Here is a 22,017-nt window from a genome sequence, read left to right as displayed (position 1 = left end):
CAGGGGTGACGTCGAGTGCCAAGGGACCGCAGGGCCTGGGGAGGGGGCTTGCTCCTGGCACCCAGGCCCGCTACTCCCGGCACCCCAGCCAGGGGCACGCGCACCCTCGCAGAGCCCGGCCCCGTCCCGCCCCCGGGTTATTTACATGTCCCCGCCCCTCGCGCACCCATTGGTGGCAGCGGCGAGAGGCCGGGCCTGAGTGGCTGCGCGCTCTGTCGGGCACGGGGCGGGGCGGGAGCCGGGCGTCGCGGGCCCGGGTGGGCTCCGGGCTGGCTCCGCGGGCGCCGGCGGCTGCAGGACAGCCGGGCGCGGTGACCGTAGCGGGATCGCCCGGAGTGCGTCGGCATGTCCAGGAAGAAGACCCCGCGGAGTAAGGGGGCCAGCGCAGCCGCCTCCAACGGGCCCCGGCCAGCGCGCCCCGGCCCCGAGGTGCCACCCAACGGGACCCCGCAGCCCGGCCGACCCTCGCTGGGCGGCGGCGGCGACTTCTACGACATCGCCTTCAAGGTTAGCAGGGCGCCCCCTCCCCGGGAGAGCGCAGCAGGTGGCCGCAGGGCCGCGCTGACCCGCACCCAGTGCTGGCCGGCGCATCCCACACAGCTGTCGGCCAAGCGCGGGGCGCCCAACAGCTGCCAGGGCTACAGTCAGGGCCCGCGGGGCACAGAGCCTGGCAGCTCCCTATCCGCGCCGGGGCCCCAGTCCCACCTGTCCCCTCGCCCTGCAGGGTTGGCGTGGTGGGGACCTCCATTAGGGACGCCAGGAAGAGGTCTGCCAACGGGATGGGCCTTCAGGCTTAGGCTGTGTGGTCTGTGGGGCGATGTGGCTCTACCGTCCGGGAGTTTAGAATCACTGGCTGCAGGCTGGAGGAGGGGGTTCCCGGGGGGGAAGGGTGGGGTGGTAGACGGAAGCAGCAGTCTGGCCAGCCCTTCCTGATTTCTGGAACCTGCCACCCTACAAGGCTAGCCAGGACCCTAAGCCACTTAGCAAATGCCCCTTGAGTGCTGAGATTTGAAGAAGCATCCCCACCCTCGCAGGACACCCCCCACAAACCTCTTAAGAGGGCCCCAGCTGCCATCTCCCTTGCCTCTTCTCCCCATTAGGTCCCAAATGCCCCCGCCCCTCCTGAGCCCCACCGCCCCTCCCCCACCCGATTCATCCTGCTGTACAGGGTCCAGTGGTGGCGTCCAGAGGCTGAGTGTCTCTCCCAGGTCCTGTGGAGTCCGAGTCTCCCTCCTCCACCCCATCCCCTGCCACCAGCCCCCAGCCAGGCCAGCTCCCTGCACCCGGCCTGATGTCCCACCCATGCCCTCGCCACAGGTGATGCTGGTGGGTGACTCGGGGGTGGGGAAGACCTGCCTGCTGGTGCGCTTCAAGGATGGGGCCTTCCTGGCGGGGACCTTCATCTCCACTGTGGGCATTGACTTCCGGGTAAGCAGGAGAGCTGGGCCCCTGACACCCATGGGACCAACGCTGAGATGCACCCTCAGCGCCTTCCACTCTGCGGCTGGTGCCCCCAGGACTGACAAGACTACAAAGGCAGGCACCTCCTAGAGCAGGAGCTGGGGGCTGCGGGAGCCAGGCCATCAACTTTCCATAAAGCCCAGGATAAGGCATTCCCTAGATGCTGGGGGAGAAGTCCCTGCCCTTGGGAAGGGAAGTCAGGGCCCCATATGATTGACCCCCTACCAGGCCCCCTAGCCCTCTATATCCCTGCCAACAGGCTTTCTCTGAGCCTCTTCTGGCCTGTGTATGTGTAGTGGGTCTTGGGCCCTGAGCTTCCCCAGCAGTCTTTTAAAAGGTTGGGGAGGATTGGGCCAGGACCTCAGAGCCCCCCATCCACCCCAGCCCCCGTCGGGTCAGGTCAGAATCCCACGTGCTAAGGTGCTGTGTATTCTCGGCAGAGCTGGGACTTTGCTTTCTCACCTTTTAATTAGACCTAGTTAGCGGGAGGCTGGGGTGCTGAGGAGGGGAGGCCTGTGGACAGAGAAGGGGCTGAGGTGCTGTTCAAGCTGAGATGGGAGGGTGGGGATGGCTTAGGCTGGGTGGAGGGTCGTTTACCTGCACCTGCTTGGCCTCTCCCCAGCCCTCTCTTGGCTCTGGTTCAGACAGAAGAGGGAGGGGGGCAGTGGTTTGGTTGTTGGATTCACACTCCTGCCCCAGGTGTCCTTCCCATCCCCCTAACCGGCAGATGGCTGGCTGCACCTGGCGCCCCGAGGATCTACAGAAGCAGGGCAAGGAGGGCGGGTAGGAGTCCTGCCCCACACTGGCATGCGGATTCCCAGTGGTTCCCACTCCTGCCTTCCCCCTATGCAACCGGCCTGTGCTGAGCTGGGGGTCATTGCAGTGTGCGCCTGGGGTGCAGAGGGCCTATGTCCACTTTGCACTGTAGGCGGCCTTTGCCACGCCTGCCATCTGACCTGCATGTCTCGGTGTCATTAGCTAGAACCATCCCCAAATCCATGTCCACCTCCCCCATGCCTGCACCGAGCCCGAGCAAACTCTGCCCTTTAAGCAGTCCCTGAAGTCAGTTAGAGCGGGAGCAGACCCTCACTCGGGGCCATGGGAGGTCACAAGCCACTGGGTCCCCTGATGAACCCCATGAAGAGATGAGAAGACTGAGAATGGCCTTCCCAAAACAAACACGCTCACTGCCATCGAGTCGTTCCCACTCCCGGCAGAACTGCGCCGGTCCGTTTGTGAGACTCTAACGTTTGCTGGGAGTAGAAAGGCTTCTCTTTCTCCCTTGGAGCCGCTGGTGGTTTTGAACTGCTGACCTTGTGGCCAGCAGCCCCAGGGCTACTCCTTCGTCACTTCAAATAAGTGGTTACGAGTGTTCTCAGGGACAGCCCATGTGGAACTGGGTGAAGAGGAGCCGATGGGCACAGGCCCTCCCTGTGCTTCAGGGGAGGGGATGTAGGATGAAGGTGGATGGATTGGTCGGCCCAGGAAAGAAGTGACTGGGGACTTGGGAGGTATGGGGTATCTGAGGGGCTGGGATGGGCAACCTTGGAGGTGGAGCATGAAATGGGAGGGAGGCCTGGTATCTACATATACGGGGACTCCCAGGGGCTGGGACACAGCAAGGGGCCTGGGGGAATCAAGGAGCCTTCAGGTGGAAGGACGGAGGAGGGGGACCAAGAGGCAAGGGCAGGGAGACTGAATATTTGGCTGGGGGGATACCAGACCTGGAGGTGAGAACCCTTGGCTTGAATTCAGGTCCCTCACATGGACAGTGGGGCTGGGTTTGTTCTGAGTTTGCACCCCCACCCCACTCCACCCCTGCCATCCCACTCTTGGGAGCCCTGGGCCAGAGCATCTGCTGCTTGGGCGGGGGCAGCTGGCTGGACGGTGTCAGGAGCTGGCTGCTTCCATTTCAGAACAAAGTTCTGGATGTGGATGGCACGAAGGTGAAGCTCCAGGTAAGAGGAGAGGGTGGGCTGAGCAGCTGGGGTCAGGGGTCACGGGGGGAGGCTGGGCCACCTGACCGCTGGCTGCCCTTGCAGATGTGGGACACGGCCGGTCAGGAGCGGTTCCGCAGTGTCACCCATGCCTACTACCGGGATGCTCATGGTGAGTGCAGCCCTCGAGTCCCCGGGGTGGGGGGCAGGAAGTGACTGGTATGATGTGAGGTGACAGGTGCTCCTCGGTCCCCAGCACTGCTGCTACTTTATGATGTGACCAACAAGGCTTCCTTCGACAACATCCAGGTCAGCGGCCCCTCCTAAGGGGGAGGGTGGAGGGCAGGCCCTGTGACTCCCACCCGGGGACCCCAGGCCAGCGTCCAGAGAGCCCTGGCTTCATGCTCAGTGGGAGGCTGATCTGGTAACCGGCAAGTGCGGAGCTTTGTGTCGAATGACTGAGGAGGGTAGGTGACTTTCCAGCCTTGGGGACAAGTTGCAGTACGTACAGTATGGCAGCTGAGTCTACTAGTGTCCTTCACAGAACCACGGGGGCCGGGAGGGGAGTTGCAGCCTGGGGGAGAGGGGGGCGGTGTCCTCTCCTACCGGGGCCCTGGCTGGGCCTCCAAGGTGCACGGTCCCCCAGGACTGGCTGAGCGAGATCCAGGAGCATGCGCAGCGCGACGTGGTGCTCATGCTGTTGGGGAACAAGGTGGGTTGTGTGCCCTCTGGCTGGTGGGTGGGCCACGGTGGGCCAGCCGTCCAAGCTCCCTGCCCCCCTGCGCAGGTGGACTCCACACACGAACGCGAGGTGAAGAGGGAAGACGGTGAGAAGCTGGCCAAGGTGAGTGGGTCTCAGGCAGGGGGGTGCCCCGATGGTGCTTGGGGCAGAGTGTGGGCTGTCTCCTGAGACCACGGCCAAGCTGGCAACAGCTGTTTGCAGGAATATGGACTCCCCTTCATGGAGACCAGCGCCAAGAGCGGCCTCAACGTGGACCTGGCTTTCACCGCGATAGCCAAGTAAGCCTCCCTCCCCCCATGGCCGGTCCCCTGGATTCTTGGCTGGAGGTCTCATGTCTGTCTGTCCTGTAGGGAGCTGAAGCAGCGTGCCACCAAGGCCCCCCATGAGCCCCGCTTCCGGCTGCATGACTATGTCAAGAGGGAGGGCCGAGGGGGCTACTGCTGTCGACCCTGACCTGGTAGTTGCCCCGGAACGGGCCTGGCCCCTCCCAGCACACCTGCTTCAAGGAGCCAGCAGCTACCCAGCCCGTCCCCAAGCTAGTGCAGCTGGGGTGGACACCTGCCTCAGGCTGTCTGGCCTTCTGCTGCCTCCTGCTGGACACCAGGCCAAAGTGCACCGTGCCTAACCTCCTGGACAAGCTTGTTTCCAGTCATGCGCATCACGGGGCCACCGAATGGCAGAACCAGCCTCACAGGGGAAGCCTCCGCTCCATGGCTGATTCCTGGTCATCATCCGGGCTGCTCCCAATTGCACCTGCTAGGTATGGGTCAACACTGTCTTCCTCTGTGTCACCGGGAGCCAGCAAGGCTCCGTGTTGCAGGGGACATCATTCGGTCATTCAGAAAGCACCAGGGAAACCTGGGATAGGAGTCCCTTGTGCCCACCAGCAAGTCTTTTGTCAGTGCCAGTGAATAAAGTGTGTTTTCTGGAGTGGCTCCGTCTGCCATAGAACCCCAAGCCCTGGGTCGGGGTATCAGCAAGGCCAGGCTCTGGATTTCACAGAATGTACAGGGTCTCCTCCCCAAAGGGCAAGACCCATCTTCTCTGTGGCTAACCCCAAACTCCTTAGGGAACCCAAGGCCGCCCTGGCTATCTTAGCAACCTCTCAAGACACCTCCAGACTGAGAGGACCCTGAAAAAAACCCTCATCTTTTGGGGCTCACAGCTGCAAACTGGAGACGGGACCCCCCAAAAGATGGTATAAGGGAGAGAAATAGCTTCAATCATTTGAGATAAAAAAAAAAAAAGGAAGGCTTTGTCCTGGACAAAGCTGAGGGAACTGGGTGAACGTGATGATTTTCATTGGATGAGTTTAGTCAAACATGCACGGCTTGCTGGATGTAAAGCTGAGACCTGCTCTGTATACCTTCACCCCACGCCCAATAAAGTGAAGAACACCCACCGCACCTTGATCCTCCCTCTACCCGGGACTCACGACCCTGGTGTAGGTAGTACGAAAGTCACACTGACCTGCCCATTGGTTTAGCACTGCTTTATTTACACACACACACACACACACACACACACACATACACACACACACACACAGTAGCCTTGCCACCAGGACCTCCTGTCTGCTGGACCCCCAGGCTGAAGATGTTAACTTAGTCTTGGGGACTGCAGCTGATCCTCCCGTGAGAATCTGTTGCCACTCCCAATACTAGGATGTACCTGTGGGTCTTCAGGGGGAAAACTGGGGTGGGCCGCCTCCTCCTGCATGTTATCACCTGCTTACTGACGACTGCTCAGGAAATCCAATCTGGACCCCCTTGAGTATGAGTGAGGCTTTACTGGTTATTTTTGCAAAATCAGGCACCCAAGCCACAGAAGGCCAAACAGGCCCATGTGCCCAGCATTACTCCCACAAGCAATGTATTCCGTAGCCTGCAGGGCTCCACCCCAGGTTTTTCTCTGGCCAAGTACCATGGGGTGAACAGTCCTCGTGGGCATAATCCACTTCCTTTCCTGGTTACATCCTTAAAGTTCCTACTTCTTAACCAGATCCCCCCGCCCCCGCTCAATTCATCCTGTTTGCACATACCCTAGGCACATGGGCTCATGTGATCGCCACGTTAGCCTGCAACGTGGGCTCTGGCTATTTGAATGACTTCTTAGTCTTTTGTTCTCCTTATTTCTGATCTTGGACTACTTTGGGAATTATTTCCCACAAACTTTCCCCTTTTCACTCGTTGGTCTTGTCTTCATTTACATTTAAACTTCGTCTAGAATCTGTTAGTGTATCATCTGTGGTTATTTACTCAGTGGTCTCACTGGGCTTAGGACGAGTCCTTGGACACAGCACATCCAACAGCTGTCAAGATTCCAGCTACTATTATGAGGCTGAGGATGGAGGCAGTCACCTTTTTCTACTTTTCTACAGGGTCACTAATCCATGTTTTTAGCTGAATTCATTTGCTAGGGCAGGGGTTCTCAACCTGTGGGTCTTGACCCCTTTTTTTGAGGGGGCGAACAACCCTTTTACAGGCATCATCACAGTAGCACAATGACAGTGATGAAGTAGCAACAAAAATAATTTTATGGTTGGGGTCACCACCACATGAGGAACTGTATTAAAGGATCGTGGGGGGGCGGTGTTAGGAAGGTTGAATACCACTGAGCTAGGGTGTTTAATCCCTTCAAAATCTTGATGGTTCCATCAGGAGCTGTGTCATTTGGGGATAAAGGGTTAACATCTGCCTCCCAACATTGGACACCTCCCTTAAACAGCGGGCAGCCATGTCCAGTGCCCTCCTGTTTGTGGCATCTAACTGGCTAACTACCCACTGCAGGGCATCTCTGGTGTGGTTACAGTTGATGTAGCTAATGCAGTCTACATTTTGATTTACCAGGAAAGTCTGTTCTCAAACTCTGCAGATTCCTCCCTTACAACTCATTAGGAACTCCACTAGGGGCCCCAATGTGGATCAAAAGATCCAGGGAGATTTCTTATCCTGCTCGGGTTTCTCCTGAAACACTAGGGTGAAGGGAATTGCCAGCTGCCCCTGGGCACATGTCTCAGTCTAACATGGTAGCAAATCCGAGGGTCCCCTTTCCACACCACCACCAGGCATCTGCCCAAGGTACCTGAGGGCCAAATAGTTGGCACTGCTGGGATCATTGGTGAAGTTTCCAAGGTTGGTACAAGTTGCTAATTCTCCTACTCAAAAAAAACCCAAACACCTTTTGGCCAAATGCCAACACATAGCAACCCTATAGGGCAGGGTTGAGCTTTAGGGAAAGAGCAACAAGCTCCTACAGCTGTCATTCCCAAGTCCGTGTGTTGGTACAGCCAACATGCAGTGCATTCACTGGAAGACCCCCAACTGTGGCTGGCCAGCGGTGCAGGCCTAGCCATCAGGTTTACGCTGAGAGCTCACCAGTTCTACTCAAGCACTCACGTTTCTGTGTCCTAAGTGGCTTACTTCCATCACTGAAATGAAAGGGAATCATTCTAAGAGTGGGTGTGGCTTGGGGGGGGGAGGTCTTGGGTGGGGCAGCTGAACATCACCCTACCCAGGAGGCCTGTGCTCATTCTGTCCCCAAGCCACACTTCAACTGATGGCCATTGATGCCAAGGCAGTCAGGCTTACACCTGGACAGGGTTGCCACCCAACTCTACAGTTCAGGGAGGTTTCACCCTTAGCGAGGTGTATCTTTTCCTTAACCCCTTCCATGGCATACTCTTGTCCCAGCCCCATGTGCTCTGCAGGGAATAAGTTATCTATGAGCTCACCAGCTGTTCACAGAACAAGACCTGATGAGGATCACATTTGAGGACCAGGACGGGGATGCAGTTTTTGTCACATTAACCACCAGACTAATGGGTGTGGGCGCAGAGGACCCTTTATGCTGTTCCTGGTGTGATCACCCAGTTCAGCCTGCTACCTCCCAGAACAAAGGCTTTTCATGGTGAGTAGTTGTGGAACAGTCTCTCCCTGTAAGGAGTGCACCTCCTCAATGGTCCCGTCTCTTCTGAGTTCTCAACCAGAACTTTCCCTGGGATGTGGCGGGTCGACCCCTCCTGCGGTCCCAGTGGAGGTCAACAGCACTTGCTAAGAGTCTTGGCAGTTCAGCTGGTTTGTCTCAAACGACCTCCCAGCCCCACCCCCAGCAATTTTATCAGATAATTCAAAAAGCAGGGGACCAGCACGATGCTTTAGAAAACTGACCCTCATCTCAATGGCGGGGAGGTCTGTGGTCCTTCCTATTAAGTTTATTTGGGCGCAAAACAGAACTAAAGACCCAATTAATGATGTTTTAGAAGCAGGCTTTATTGGGAAGCTTGCGGGTGGGTTCAGCAACTCAGGGTATTGAGCTATTGAAGCCACACAGTGGAAAATTCTGGTGGCATTTTTATACCCCTGTACCTCCTGCTGGCAGGCACAGGTGGGGGGAAAGTGCGCACACAGGGGTTTCAGAAGGGAAACGGTCGTTAAACTTACCTAAAGGTTAGGGACGGGTTGAGTAAATATATCTTCAAAGCACATCTTGGCTCCGGGAACATCTGGTTCCAGGAATTTACAGTTAAGCAAAGGGAGGGGAGGCCGGTGAGGGGTAAGTCTTGAGAGCTAAGATGGAGGCGCCGGACTAAAAATGGACTCTAGTGCCAAGACCAGACATTCAAGACTCTGCCACATAGGGGAAAAGGGCGAAGTCAGTTTTTTTCGGTAACTACTTCCTGGTGGTTGTGGGCGAATATCAAAAAAGGTGGGGGTGGCTTATCAGGCAGAGTACTGGAAGTCCTGGCCCGGCACGGGGTGGAGAGGTGGTACTGCTGTAGCATCATCTGGTGAACTGCTACACAGGTGATTTCCCTGAAACGGGTCTGCAAAAATCTGAGAAAAAAAGGGGCAATCATTAGTAACACGAAAAGAAGAATCATGAGGCCTAATATTGGGGCTAGGAGAGAATACATAGAGGATGTCCACCAGGAAGAGTCTTCTGCTGCAAACTTCTTCCGATGGAGTTCACTGCTTAGCTTGTTGAGGGTCTGGACTCTAGTTTCCACAATTCCCAACTCATTGATGTAATAACAGCATTTCTCTTGGAGGTAAGGGCAAGTGCCGCCTTTTTCAGCAGTGATAAGATCTAAGGCTCGCCGATTCTGTAAGGCAACTTTGCCATGAAGCTAGGGATTTGGCGGAGGCATCTATGGCCAATTGGAATTGCATGGCTAGCTTGTCCGTGGTTAGGACTGAATGTGCCAGGGCCCCTCTGCTAAGTCCCAAGGCTACCGCTGAGGAGGCCAGTGATAGCCCTGCAACCAATGGAAGAAAAATGGCTTTTTATTCTCTCTGTTGGAGGAAGGTGGGCTTGGGTATACACGTTTTGGAATTCTGCAGGTGTGTAAATAGTGAGTTGTGGAACTAGGGTGACCGGGAGGCAAAGGTGGTAAGTTGTCATGTTAGGGTGTAATACTTTGGACAAAGTGCGGTTGCACCAAAAAAAGTATCCATTTGGGGCAGCTTGAGTCTGAGTGAGGGGGCGGGTGGAGTTGCACAGCTGGAATAGCACAGAGGAAACTGCGTGACTCCAGGGGTGACACATAGTGGGGCGTTCTCCATGGTGACTGAGCATGGGAGCGAGGCGTTAAGAGAGTTTGGGCAAGTGGGAAACAGGCACCGCTGCAAGTGGTGGTCGTTCAAGGGCGGCGCACATTAAACAGGCGGAAAGGTTCCCCAGCCCTGTAAGATTGGCTAACTGAAGGCCTTGCTTTAAAAGAGCTAGCCAGGAAAACGGAGAGCCAGAGGGCCTTTTTATTTGCTGAGTAAGCTGGTGTTCTTGAGTAAGTATGTCATGGTGGAATACGTTTGAACTGCACCAGGGACCTCCAGACATATAGTTTGGCTGTCAGATATTTGTCTCGGCAAGTGGTGTACCAGGCTCTTGGAACCAGAGACGTCCACCGGCCATCCCAGGGGCCTGGGATTGTGAGAGTGTATTTAGATTGATGGTAGTAGAATCGTCCCTGGGGACTACAGGAAAGGTAATGTTTCTGGCAGGAAGACCAAGGGCACCCTACATTTCCCTGTATCCACTTTTTGCGCATTGGGTAGTTGGCTTCTGGTCATACAGGAAGCAAATAATGGGATCAGCTTTTCCTCGATGCCACTTAAACTCAGTGAAATTTAAGTATATGGGTGTTTTGCACCCTGTGGGTGGGCAGTCAGCGGTGCCCAACAAATAGTCATAACGCTTAGTGCGGTCGTAACTGGTATAGTTTTCAGTTAAGTAAAATCGCCAGGCAAAAGGAGAAATTATACTTGGTTTAGCTGGCTGGCTAGGTAAGATGAGTGAGGCGGAGACATAGGGCCAGTAGGCTGTACAGCCCACTGGGACTCATGGTTAGGCTTTACCGCCAGCTTGACTGGGGACAGATGTACCCAGGAGTCTATTCCAAGCACCTTGATTGCTGAGGGAGTGGTGAGCACTACCGTGTAAGGGCCTTCCCACCGGGGTGCTAAGGGTTTAGAAGATAGGGATTTGATTAACACAGCATCTCCAGGATGCACTGGTTTTTGGTGATCAGCAGAGGTCGGAGAGGGTTCAGGGATAGTGGAGTTGGTGTGTTGTCTAAGAAGGTTGCGGAGCAGGGACAAGTATGGAAGGTATGAAGGTAGCGGAGGACAATCAGTTGTAGGAAGAGGCGAGAAAAGGAAGGGCCGCCACAGAGTATTTCAGACTGAGGCCGGACGGCTCCCCAGGGGGCTGCACGCAGGCAAGTAAGAGCAAAGTGTAATAGTTGAGGCCAAGAAAGTTGCAGTTCTAGGGAGTCTGGTGAGCTGTTGTTGTTTTATGAGACCGTTAGCTCGCTCAACCTTACCAGAACGTAGTGTTTCCAGCAGATGCCCAGTGAGGAGCTGCCTGCTGCACCTTAGATATGAAGGCTGGGCCGTTGTCCGACTGGATTGAAGCAGGATGGCTAAAACGAGGAAAGGTGTTTTGAAAAAGGTGAGCGGCGACTAAGCTTGCACTCTCAGAGGTGGGAAAGGCTTCGATCCATCCTGACAATGTGTCAACCATAGTGAGGAGATATTTAAACCGCTTATGCTTTGGCATGTGGGTAAAGTTTATCTGCCAGTCCTGTCCCGGTAGGTGCCCTCGCATCTGGTGGAGCTGTTTACGAAGGTGTTGAGCTCCCTATTGGAGAGGGCACAGATGTTGCATTTGCATGTACTGTGTTTATAGCGCTCCAGTCTAGTGGGGTGAAATATGGGGGCCAGAAACTTGTAGAGAGCTTTTGGCCCAATGTGTAGAGAATTGTGGATATCGGTGATGATTGTTTCCTGTTGTAACTTTGGGAGAATGAGCAAGTTACCTTTGTATATCCATCCTTCTTGTCGAGGAAGGGAGCAATACTGGGTGTTTTCCTGACCAGTGTACGCTGGAGTGTAAGTGGGAGATAAAAAGCCTACTGAGCTAGGAGCGGGAAGGGGAGTTTGTGAGCGAGCAGTACGGTCAGCAAAGGCATTGCCTTTGGCCACGGGATCGCTAGAGGCCTGGTGTCCCGGGCAATAAATGATGGCTAGTTTATTTGGTAGGGGGAGGGCCCGTAATAGCTTAGCAATTAGCTGTCCGTTTATAATAGGGGTTCCTTTTGTGGTAAGGAAGCCTTTCTTTCCACAACACGCAGTGTGTGTGCTATTAAAAAGGCATACTTGGTATCGGTGTAAATGTTGGCAACCTGTCCCTTGGATAGGGTGAGGGCGTCTAGTTCTAAAGGTGGTGCCTGAGGGAAGTGGGGCTGCCTCCATTACTTTGGAAGGCGTTACCACCGCATAAGCAGCCTGCCGGCTTCCAGTTATGTAGGGAGCTCCCATCTACAATCAAGGTGAGCTCAGCATCTGGCAGTTCATCTGGGAGATTGGAAGGTGTGAATAACTTCCACACATTAATGAGTTTGCATGGGGACCTGTTCTGGAGCAGGGAGGATGGTAACTGGGTCAAGCAAGCTGCAATGACAGTTATTGAGGGGTCTTCTATAGAGTAGATGGTACAATTGAATGTGGGAGGGGAAGTTTGCTGAGACAGGTCAGTGAGGTGGCGGGTGGAAAATACTGTGAGGGGTTGTAATAAATTGATTTTTCTAGTTTCAATGGTTAATTCGGTGGCCAGCTCGAAGGCACGGTGGCCACCGCAAACAGTAGGGTCTAATTGTTTGGAGAGGTAAGCGACTGGGATGGGCGAAGAGCCTATAGGCTGCACTAGGACTCACGCATGAGGTTGCATTTTTCACCCTTCTTGTGGTCTTAGGTATTTTTTTGGCTCAGTGAGAGGAAGGCACTCCTGCAAAGTCAGCCATCAAAACTAGACCCACTGCTCCAGGTGGGCAGAGAAATTCAACATGCCCTCCAATTTGTCAGAAATGCTATAGACACCCCCACATAGTCTCAGGTCCTCTTGGTTACTGCTGGGTCAGCATAAGGCCCCATAAGGTCAGCTAGGCCTTTACCTTGATGGGTCTCCCAAGAACTAGACTGGGGTGACCTCCCTTAGCCTGTATGATGTTTGCAGACGAAGGTCTGTCCTGTCCCGCGAGAACATCAATGCGGACCCTGGAGGGAGTGGGAATTGGGGGGACAAGAGACACAAGAAATGGAGACAAGACAGTAGCCTGAGCAAGTCTCATTTATTGAGTAAAAGGCTACAGCTTATATGGGCCCAAAAGGAGGCAGGTGCTTATCAAAAACACTTAACTGTAGAACATTTCCGTATGTGAAAATTCCCTAGTATTTATGGCCAACTCAGAAATGCCAATCACACCCACAATGGGACAAAGTGTGCTTGTGACAGCACTGTGGAAAATTAGACAGCTCAGGCAACAAAAACCAAGGCAATGGCCGGGCCTCATGGCTCTGGACAGGTCCCCCTTTTTATTTTTTCAAAACCAAGAGAAACCCCTAGGGAACTGCACCTGTTTTCGGTTGTCAAATCTCAGAATCGTCCATACCCGTCATCAGTCCTCTGAGCGACTAAGACCTGTCTTAGGTTGGTATGATCCGGACTCAATCTTACCTGTCATTGGCTGTCCAGTTCAGCTCAAAGGGGGAGGTGGTCAGTTATGCATCAGTCAGTGATATGTATGAACCACCTTGTTCGCGCATCTCAAGGCGATGGTAGTGGACCTGTGTGGGTTTTGCCTGGATGGCCTCAATTTGTTGTTTGATGAAAGCCATGAGCTTATTGAATACCACAGGTCCCAGTGAGCACAGCAGTAACAGACGGAGTATGGGGCTCAAAAATGGTAAAAGTCCATTCCACTTGGTCCAGAGTAGGCTGGCAGCTCCAGGTCGTCTTGCATTTGCTTGATCTTATCGCTGACGATCCCAGGCTTGTTTATGTAGAAGCAGCATTTTTCCTGCAGAGTCAAACTCCTGCAGTGAGTAAATCTAAACCGCTTCTGTTCTGCAGCACTACTTCTGCTTAAGAATCTACTTGGCCCCAATAAATTGTTAAAACAAAAAAAAAATTTAAAAAAAAATAAATAAAAAACCAGAGGAAGGTTAAAAAAAAAAAAAGAATCTACTTGATCTTGTAAATCTTGTATGGTGCCTGACAAGGCTTGTACATCTGAAATCAACTGTCCAGACAGTTTGGTAAATTGAGTAAGAGACACCTAGGCTGGCAGTTCCGGAAGCAACTGAGGTAGAAATCCTGAATCCTGCAGGTAAAGGCATAAACTGTACTGCTCTTGTTCCCAACGTGTGATCAATAGCAGGGATAGGGACAGGTTCATCTCCAGGGATGTTATCTATATCCGGAAGGAGGGAGGCTAATACACGTAATCCTGGGCAAATAAGTGTAAGCCAAATTGTTGCCACAAACAAAAACTGACCCACTAGGATCACACAAAGGCCCTGAAGCATTAATCACTGTACTGTAATTAGCAAATGTAACTAATCCTACAGCAATTTCATCAGTACCGTTAAGAGGGGGAAAAGAAACAAGGAAGAGGTAGAAAATTGTAAAGGCTGTACCCGTAGGGGAGGAATCTGTGCAAACTATTGCTAGTGTAATTCAAGGTTCGAGTGGGTATGGCAAGGGGGACAGGGTATCCTTGCCTCATACAAAACCAACATTCTTTAGCAAAACTTGAATTAGAAACATTAAGCAAATTATATGTGGCTTCAAGTATATCAAAATCTGAGCATCAAGCTCTAGTTCACCTCTAGCCTTGGGCAATGCTAGGGGATGATATTGGAGTTGAGGATATAATGCTTTATGTAGCTCAATTTTTTTTCTGTACAATAATCTCTCTGACCTTATCCTGTGGACCTCCTCCGTCTGATATGTGAACAGGAGGGCTGGTCTCCCAACATACAGGCTGTCCCACTGTACCTGCACAGGAGGCTGCTCCCAATTTGTTAGACACTCCTGTGGTTTGAGGTATAACACCCCAATCACCCCCAGTGGACCCGGGGTGTGTCATCTCTAAAGTGGCAGTAAAGTAAGTATTACTCCCGTGTGTGCATGGCTGATAAGAGGTGTAACAGGTGCTATGCACAGCTTGGTAAAATGTTGTGCAAGGGCAAGGCCCAGGATGCCCATTCTCGGAAGGGATCATGTTCAGTTTTTTAACACACTGCCACATATTAGAAGTCCAGTCTTGATATGCTGTATGAGAGGCGCAATCCACTGTCGACCTGGCTTGTCTCGGGGGGGCCGGTGCATATCCTGCTTTGCAATCACAGGGTTTGCCATACCGATTTTGTAGTATGGCATGAGCCTTGCCAGGGTCGTTGAAGCCAGCCTGGATTCCGGTCACGTAAAAGTGCAGGGTGGTAATCCACAGGAATATTGTGGCAGGACTCATGTCTGAAATAAAAAGAGAAGGTATTCTCAGGGAGTCCTTTTCCCTGGATTGATTGTTATTGTCGACTTGTTTTTCGCACGGGCAGCCATCTGGATGCATCGTGTTCTTGAGAAAAGACACAAACTAAGCCCCTCCGCCAGTTCAACACTGGGTCTGAGTCATGCCATGAATCATCTAATGGATCCTTCCATTTGACCATGGAGATTCAGGGTGCCAAAAGTGATCAGCGGCAGATTTTCCGTGATCATCCAACATTAAAAAAATTTTTATAGAGTATGATTAAAGATTTCTGGGGGTGCCCTCAGTGGGGTACCATCCCCCCTTTTATTTTTCAATGGTAGTTTTTAAGGATAAATGGGCTCTTTCAACCATTCCTTGCCCTTGAGGATTTTAAGGGATTCCTGTGACGTGTTTTATTTGTAATTTATCACAAAAACTTTGAAAAGCTTTTGCTGTATAGCCACTGTCTGTCTGTATTTGTTTAGGAATGCCTAAAATGGAAAAGCAGTGCAATAAATGGGCTACCTGTTTGGTGGTGTCTCCCATTTGGAGGGTATCGAGTATGAGCCTGCTGTATCCATGCATACACGAATATACTGTAAATTACCAAATTCTGCATAATGGGTAACGTCCACTTGCCAAATTATGTTAGGAACAAGCCCTTTGGGGTTGCCTCCCAGGTGGGGAACTGGCAAATGTGTCACACAGATAGCACTGTTTAACTGTCTAGCTTGCTCCCTAGTTATTTTAAACATCAGTCTTAGGGACTGAGCATTTAAATGATGTAAAGCATGAGTGCCTATGCTACGGTTAGGCCTTCGTTGGTAACCGTGGCTACCGTTTTTGTGGCTGCACCTGCTATTTCATTACCCTGAGTGAAGGGCCCCGGTAGGCCTGAGTGAGCTCTAGGAAAAAAGGGGCATTCTTTTTCTGAATAAGTTGCTGGCAATGTCAAAATAACTCAGCTGTTTATGAAATAAGTTTAATCTGTGCCAGTTTCTAGGAGGGGAACTGAATGAGCCAAATAAGCACTGTCAGTATAAATGTTGAGTGCCTGATTAGGAAAAGATGAAAAAACTGCAATAAGGGCTTGTAATTCCACCAATTGAGCTGAGGTATGAGTAGTCTTAAATTTAATTACTTTGTCAGCAAAGGCATAGGCAGCAACCCCTGTAGATGACCCATCAGTAAATACTAGTAATGCATTATCCACAGGTTCCTTACTAATAATGCGAGGAAATACAAAGGCATGTAATTTGCAAAACTGAACAAGTTTATCTGGTGAATAATGATTATCTAATTCCCCAGCATAAGAGGCACAGGCTATTGGCCGGGTATCAGTGTTTTGGAGTAGCCAATGAATTTGTGGGCGAGAATTAGGCTGTGTGATTTTTAAAGGTTCTGTTCCAAAATATTTTCGGCTATCTTCTCTGCCCAAAATGATCAAATCAGCTACAGCATCATAAGGGAGTAAAACCTTTTTAGGTGAAGAGGGCAAGTGAATCCACATAATTATTTTGGCAAAACAAACCTGTAGGTGTCACTGCTGTATTAAAGACTATAAATGGCAAGGGCTGAGAATAATCTATACTAGTAACGAACTGAGCAGCAATAGCATCTTCTACCCGCTTAAGAGCAATGAGCGCCTCCTCAGAAATTGTTCTGAGACTTAGGATGGGTGTCCTGTGGTTAAATTTAAATATGGTCAGGGCCAATTAATATCTCCCAAAAGTTTTTGAAAATCATTGTTTTTAATTGATCTTTACGGATAATGGCCTTTTGATTGATGACTTTGGGTCCATTTACTAGAAAACCCAAATAAGCATATGGGTCTTGTAACTGTATCTTGTTTGGAGCTAGTTGTAGTCCAGCTGCTGCCAATTCCTGCTTGAGCCGGGCGAAGCACTGTAAAACCTGTTCTCCTAGGACGTCATCCATGTAATGCACAATATACATTTCCTCCCGTAAGTGTCTGGTGGGTTGTATAGCGGCAGCTACACATTTTTGACACAAGGTGGGGCTGTTAGCCATCCTTTTGAGGCAATACTCTCCACTGGTACTGTTTCATTGGTTCTTTAAAACTCGTAGACGGCACACTAAAATACTCTGTGATCTGCCCTGCTTCTAAGTGTTCCTGCACTAACTGCTGGGCAGCAGCCAGTTTTTCAGTAAAGGGCCATTGATCAACCCATACGGGTTCATCTGACCTCCAAGTGATTGGATCAGCACACCCTTGGGGTGCAGGCATGTCAATGGCAGAGATCAAAAATTTCCAAAGTCCTTCTTACCCAGTTGTCCCAAGGCCAGATACCATCTTCTCCTTCCCCTAATCCTTTTCCAGGGCTAGAACCCTGAGCTGGCATCTGTACAGTGCCTATATCATTAGGGCTACACATGATGATTTTCATTTGAGAGTAAATCCCTGCCCCAAAGGTTAACAGGCAACTGAGGTATGATAAACGGCTTAATGAGGCCTGAATTATTCTTTGTCCTTCCAGATGATATACTTGGAACTTTGCTTGGGGTTACTACTTTGCCCAATTCCTCTCAAGCTAGTTAATGTCTCCAAAGTGGGCCAATCCTCCTGCTTAATGATGGTCACATCAGCTCCTGTATCTATCAATCCTGTAAATGGCTTGCCATCCAACCATAAGGTTAGGGAAGGCTTCCGATTGGTAATTGGTTGTGCTCAATACACATTAGAGAACCCAAACCCTCCTGTTGTCCCGTCCCACGGGTCATCAACAACGTGGACACCTGAAAGAGGGACTGGGAATGAAGACGGGCCAGAGACACAGAGAGATGGAGGCAAGACAGGAATCTGATCAAGCCTCCTTTGAGCTGAGTAGAGGCTTAAATAGCCAGTGAAGGGCAGGCACATGGAAATAAGGTACAGCTGAGGTAGCCAATATTTGTGCATCTCCCAGGTCAGTATGCTAATGAAGCATACCAAGGGCCTAGGGGGAAATGCCACCAGTCAGGTATTGTCCAATGAGCATAGCAGCTGCTAATGAAAGAGCACCAATCCTAGCAAGGGTTAAGACAGCCACCATCTGGCGGGTTTAAACAAAGGCAGTAAAACCACCGGGCAGTTTGTATGGCAGGAAACAGTAAATTCATAAAAGTCGTACATGGCTCAAATCCAGGGTAGGGGGATATGCAGTTCCCTACATCCTGTCCCTTTAGGGTATTGGCTCTTATTACCAGACTTAACAAATGGCAGTAGAATCAGCTGTGCTATTCTTTCTCGAGGTACAGTAATATTAACAGCCTTGGCCATAATTTTAATTTCTCCAGTATAATCACTAGCAAAATGTCCAATCCTGCCACATTTAAAACCTTTTTTATTTATTAAGGAAATCCTTTACCGTTTGCCCACTAAAGGCTGCCGCCATTGCTAAGCCCTGTTGATATGAGGGCCCAATATCTGAGCAAAGGTGGGTGGATGTATCCTGTCAGATCAGTTTGCTTTCTATAAGGTTTAATTGCTGCTTGACGGGCCGGATTGGCTTTTTCATATGCCAGTTGCTTTACATAGTCCAGCCTGAGCATCACCAACAATTCTTCCTGCTGTTGTCATGAGCCTATTTACAAAGTCTGCAAATGGCTCAGCAGGTCCTCGTTTGACTCTGGTGAGCGAAGCTCCTGGATCCCCTTTAGCAGGTTTCCTCCAAGCCTTTGTGTCTGAATCTGTGCAAACAGCCCAGATCGTATTGCATCGGGACATCAGTAGTTGCATAATTACCTGAACCAGTCAACATATCAAAATCCCAGCCAGTCCCTGCTTGTTGATTTCTTAGCTGTGTCCTTGCACTTTTCAATGTATTCTGACTTCCAAAGCAGATGGTCCCCCGCCCCCCACCGTAAGGACTGCCCTAACTAGAGTTCCCGTCTGTTGGAGTGAGCCATTTTTAGGCAGACTCTATTATGGCAACATTATATGGAGCAGTAGCTCCGTATTAGGAAACAGCCTTTAGTTCCTTTGACATTAAATTGCAGTCGGTTGTGGTGTCTCCCAGACTGCCCCTGTGCATCTGTAGTTTCAGTCACAGGAAAAGCCTCCATAGAGGAAGAGTTTTCCTCTTCCCTGTCTATAGTCAATCTCCCTATGGGGACATGTTGTCCGGGCTGCTGAGGCGGGCACATAGCTCTTTCTCTGAATCTGTCACACTCATTCTCTGTTCTCAATTTTTGCAACCTAGTAATCAAGGATTGATGTAATTCTTCTAGTTTTATTTGTTCTTCAAGCTGGGTAATTTTTTCTTTTAAGTTCCTCCTTTGGGTCCACTACTGCCATCACTGTAGGCGCAGAGGCCGTGTTATAAGGTGGAGGATGCGAAAAAGACAGGCCAGTCGGGATTGATATTTAGCTGCCTCCTCTTCTAAATCATCCCAGTCTACTTCTGACGGGTCGGGATTTTTGTCATCCTCTTATTTCCTGGTTGACTAAGTTTTTACCAATTTTTTTGGTCCCTCCACTATTTTCATCACTGTTTTATAAGAGGATCCTTCCGCCCTCATCACTTTCTAAGGAAATAAGGTCAATCTCCTCCTCTGGTGGAGGCGCTCTAAGATCAGTTTTAGAACTGACTTTTAATATTTCTTCTGTCTGGGCAATGGCCACTGTTATTTGCGGACAATTTTCCTTCCTATCTATTTAATATTTGATTAAATTCCAATAAGAAAAGGTTGTAACAGGAATCTTTTCTGGTCCAAATACCTCATAATAATCTTCTAGGGCATTGCCAAGCCTTTTCCATCTTTTTATATCAATTGTCCCTTCTTGCGGAAGCCAAGGACAAGTATCTTTTATAAAGTCAAAAAATTTAAATAAATCACAACTTTTCACCTTTACTCCTCGTGTCTTTAAAGCCTCTTTCAATTGTTTCACATAAATCCGATGCTGGCGTCCCATTTTCGGGCGCTTTTACTCACTTTCAGTCTCGGCGCAGCAGGCTCCAGAGGCGGCCGAAGAATTTTTTTCACTTTTATTGTCTACCTTCTCTGGACCCTGGAGGAGGGAGTGGGAATTGGGGGGGACAAGAGACACAAGAAATGGAGACAAGACAGTAGGCTGAGCAAGTCTCGTTTATTAGAGTAAAGGGCTACAGCTTATATGGACCAAAAGGAGGAAGCAGGTGTTTATCAAAAACGCTTAACCGTAGAACAAAACATTTCTGTATGTGAAAATCCCCTAGTATTTATGGCCAACTCAGAAATGTCAATCACACCCACAATGGGGTGACAGCACTGTGGAAAATTAGAGCTCAGGCAACGAAAACAAAGGCAATGGCCAGGCCTCATGGCTCTGGACAAAGGTCCAGTAAATCCAATCTGTACTCATGGCAACAAGTGAAGCTTTATTAGTTGACTTTACAAATTGGGGCAAGCAAGACTAACACACCAAACTTTTTATTCCATAGCTGAAGACCCTCCCCCCTGGTTCTTCATTGGTTAAGTACATTTTTTTGGGGGGGGGGCCTGTTTTAGGGTACGAGACCCTACCTCAAATATAATTTAAGGAGAACATTTACATCGTCAAACCTTCAGACATCTGGAGGAGGGAGGCCATCCTGTGGGGGAACATGCGCAAATAAAGACAAAGAAACTATGGGTGCAGGGGCCTTGACCCTGTTCTCAGGATTTTATTCAACATGGGATATTACAGCTCTCGAAACAGGCCAGTTCTGGATAATCACATCAAACAGATGGGCAACGCATTCACCTTGAGTATGACTTAAGTGTGCTTGCATTGAGGAGTTAAGCCTTTGTATAAGACACCTCAAATTAGTAGGGTGCGCTATAGAGAAACATCCTCGCGGACTGGAATAACAGGTAGGCACTTCCACGTCTCAGACTGGTGTGCACGAAGGCTCGAAGTAGGGCCACATGAAACTGTTCAGGGCACACATGACTCAGGAGCCCCTATAGCGGGCCCCGTGTGACGACCTCCAACAAAGGACACCCCTATGTTGGCTGTGGGGGAGACTACTCTCCCTGGGCTGCTGAGATGGGTGGAAGAAATTCACCAAGACATTTTTCCTGGAGGCAGGGTTATTGACACTCTTGGTTAATGGTCACAAAAAAAATTCTATTAAGGTTAGATCTATTTGGGGACCCTGCAAACAGACGGGGCCTGTGGCTGCCATCTACAGCCCTTTGCAAACCAGAGGGCTCAGTATTTAAGCCCAAACAGAGACGCAGGCCTCCAGGTCGCTACTTAGTTCCTTTCATGGTAACATTTTTGCAGTTTTTACTTCAGCAGACACTACACCCCCACTCCCGCCGCGCCCCCACTCAGCCTGCTCACATACCCCAGGTGCACGGGTTCCTGCCCTTGCCACGTCTGCCAGCAACTAGTGCCCTGCCCACTTAGTGACTTCTTGGTCTTTTGTTCTTGTTGCTGTCGACGGACCAGTTTGGGGCTTCTCACATAACCGATGATCCTGGAAAAAAAAGCAAGACAGCGCCGAGATGGATACGGGAGCCCTCGCCACCGTGCGGGGTTAGGCGGTTGTGTGCTCCCAGCCCCCCACCCCAATAAAGCCGCGCGACCTTGAGGCTTTCAGTCTTGCAAGCTAATCAGACCGCACGTGCGTGCAGTTCTCATACGAGGTGTCAGAAATTATGCAATTCATCACGAGCTCCGGGCCGCCGGGGGAGAGGGGGGCACCCGCGCTTACCTGGACGGACGGAAGACCTCAGGACCCGTGTGCAGCAGGGCTCGGAAACACCCTGAGGCCCACGGGACCCCTCACTTCCAAGCCACAAGGAGCCAGGACCAAAGCCCGCTGGGAAAGAAAGGGGAACGCGTGGTCCTCTAAGCTTTATAGGAGCTGCCACGCTTCTGTGATTGGACAATCCTGACGGAAGTACCGTCCCTCCTCGTAGTTAATAGGATCGACGCGCTCTACCTAAGTTGTTTTCACCAATCAGGCTACGGCATTTATTTTAGGGGCGGTTTCCAATGCCCGCGGCGCGAAGCTCCTCCCTTCCTTAATGGAAGAGGCGGTGGACTGTGAGCGACGGCCAATCAGAGTCCGACCAGCAACAGAGCGATTCTG

The 22,017-nt window shown here is 51.1% G+C and overlaps 1 protein-coding gene, 1 long non-coding RNA gene and 1 other non-coding gene across 5 annotated transcripts; 1 reads left to right on the top strand and 2 right to left on the bottom strand.

Annotated features, from left to right (window-relative positions):
* The first annotated feature begins 243 nt into the window (after positions 1–243).
* On the top strand, positions 244–5,367 carry RAB26 (RAB26, member RAS oncogene family). The gene is made up of 9 exons (XM_075528263.1): positions 244–507; positions 1,318–1,428; positions 3,378–3,419; positions 3,504–3,570; positions 3,655–3,707; positions 4,045–4,110; positions 4,186–4,242; positions 4,342–4,418; positions 4,491–5,367. Exons 1-9 carry the CDS (start codon positions 346–348, stop codon positions 4,591–4,593), a joined length of 738 nt encoding a protein of 245 aa, XP_075384378.1. The 5' UTR covers positions 244–345; the 3' UTR covers positions 4,594–5,367.
* A 3,057-nt stretch (positions 5,368–8,424) lies between these two features.
* LOC142462515 (uncharacterized) lies at positions 8,425–21,755 on the bottom strand. 3 transcript variants are annotated; one of them, XR_012787262.1, is made up of 4 exons: positions 21,637–21,755; positions 21,268–21,399; positions 10,964–19,964; positions 8,425–8,975 (listed from the first exon to the last, which is right to left on the bottom strand). It is a non-coding gene; the product is annotated as an uncharacterized LOC142462515 (long non-coding RNA). The 3 variants fall into 3 exon arrangements; XR_012787263.1 differs by having other exon boundaries at positions 8,425–14,955; positions 19,889–19,964; XR_012787261.1 differs by having other exon boundaries at positions 8,425–19,964.
* Positions 21,513–21,599, bottom strand: LOC142423615 (small nucleolar RNA SNORD60). The gene has a single exon (XR_012779226.1). It is a non-coding gene; the product is annotated as a small nucleolar RNA SNORD60 (small nucleolar RNA).
* Positions 21,756–22,017: the final 262 nt, after the last annotated feature.

Source organism: Tenrec ecaudatus, chromosome 12 (assembly GCF_050624435.1).
Source record: "Tenrec ecaudatus isolate mTenEca1 chromosome 12, mTenEca1.hap1, whole genome shotgun sequence".
Lineage (NCBI taxonomy): Eukaryota > Metazoa > Chordata > Mammalia > Afrosoricida > Tenrecidae > Tenrec > Tenrec ecaudatus.
The sequence above is the reverse complement of the archived record's forward strand: the minus strand, read 5'-3'. Positions and strand labels throughout refer to the sequence as shown.

Coding starts and splice junctions, on each gene's coding strand:
- RAB26 (XM_075528263.1), top strand. CDS start 346: ATGTCCAGGAAGAAGACCCCGCGGAGTAAGGGGGCCAGCGCAGCCGCC. Junction 3,571..3,654: donor CTACTACCGGGATGCTCATG/GTGAGTGCAGCC, acceptor CTCGGTCCCCAG/CACTGCTGCTACTTTATGAT. Junction 4,419..4,490: donor GCTTTCACCGCGATAGCCAA/GTAAGCCTCCCT, acceptor TCTGTCCTGTAG/GGAGCTGAAGCAGCGTGCCA.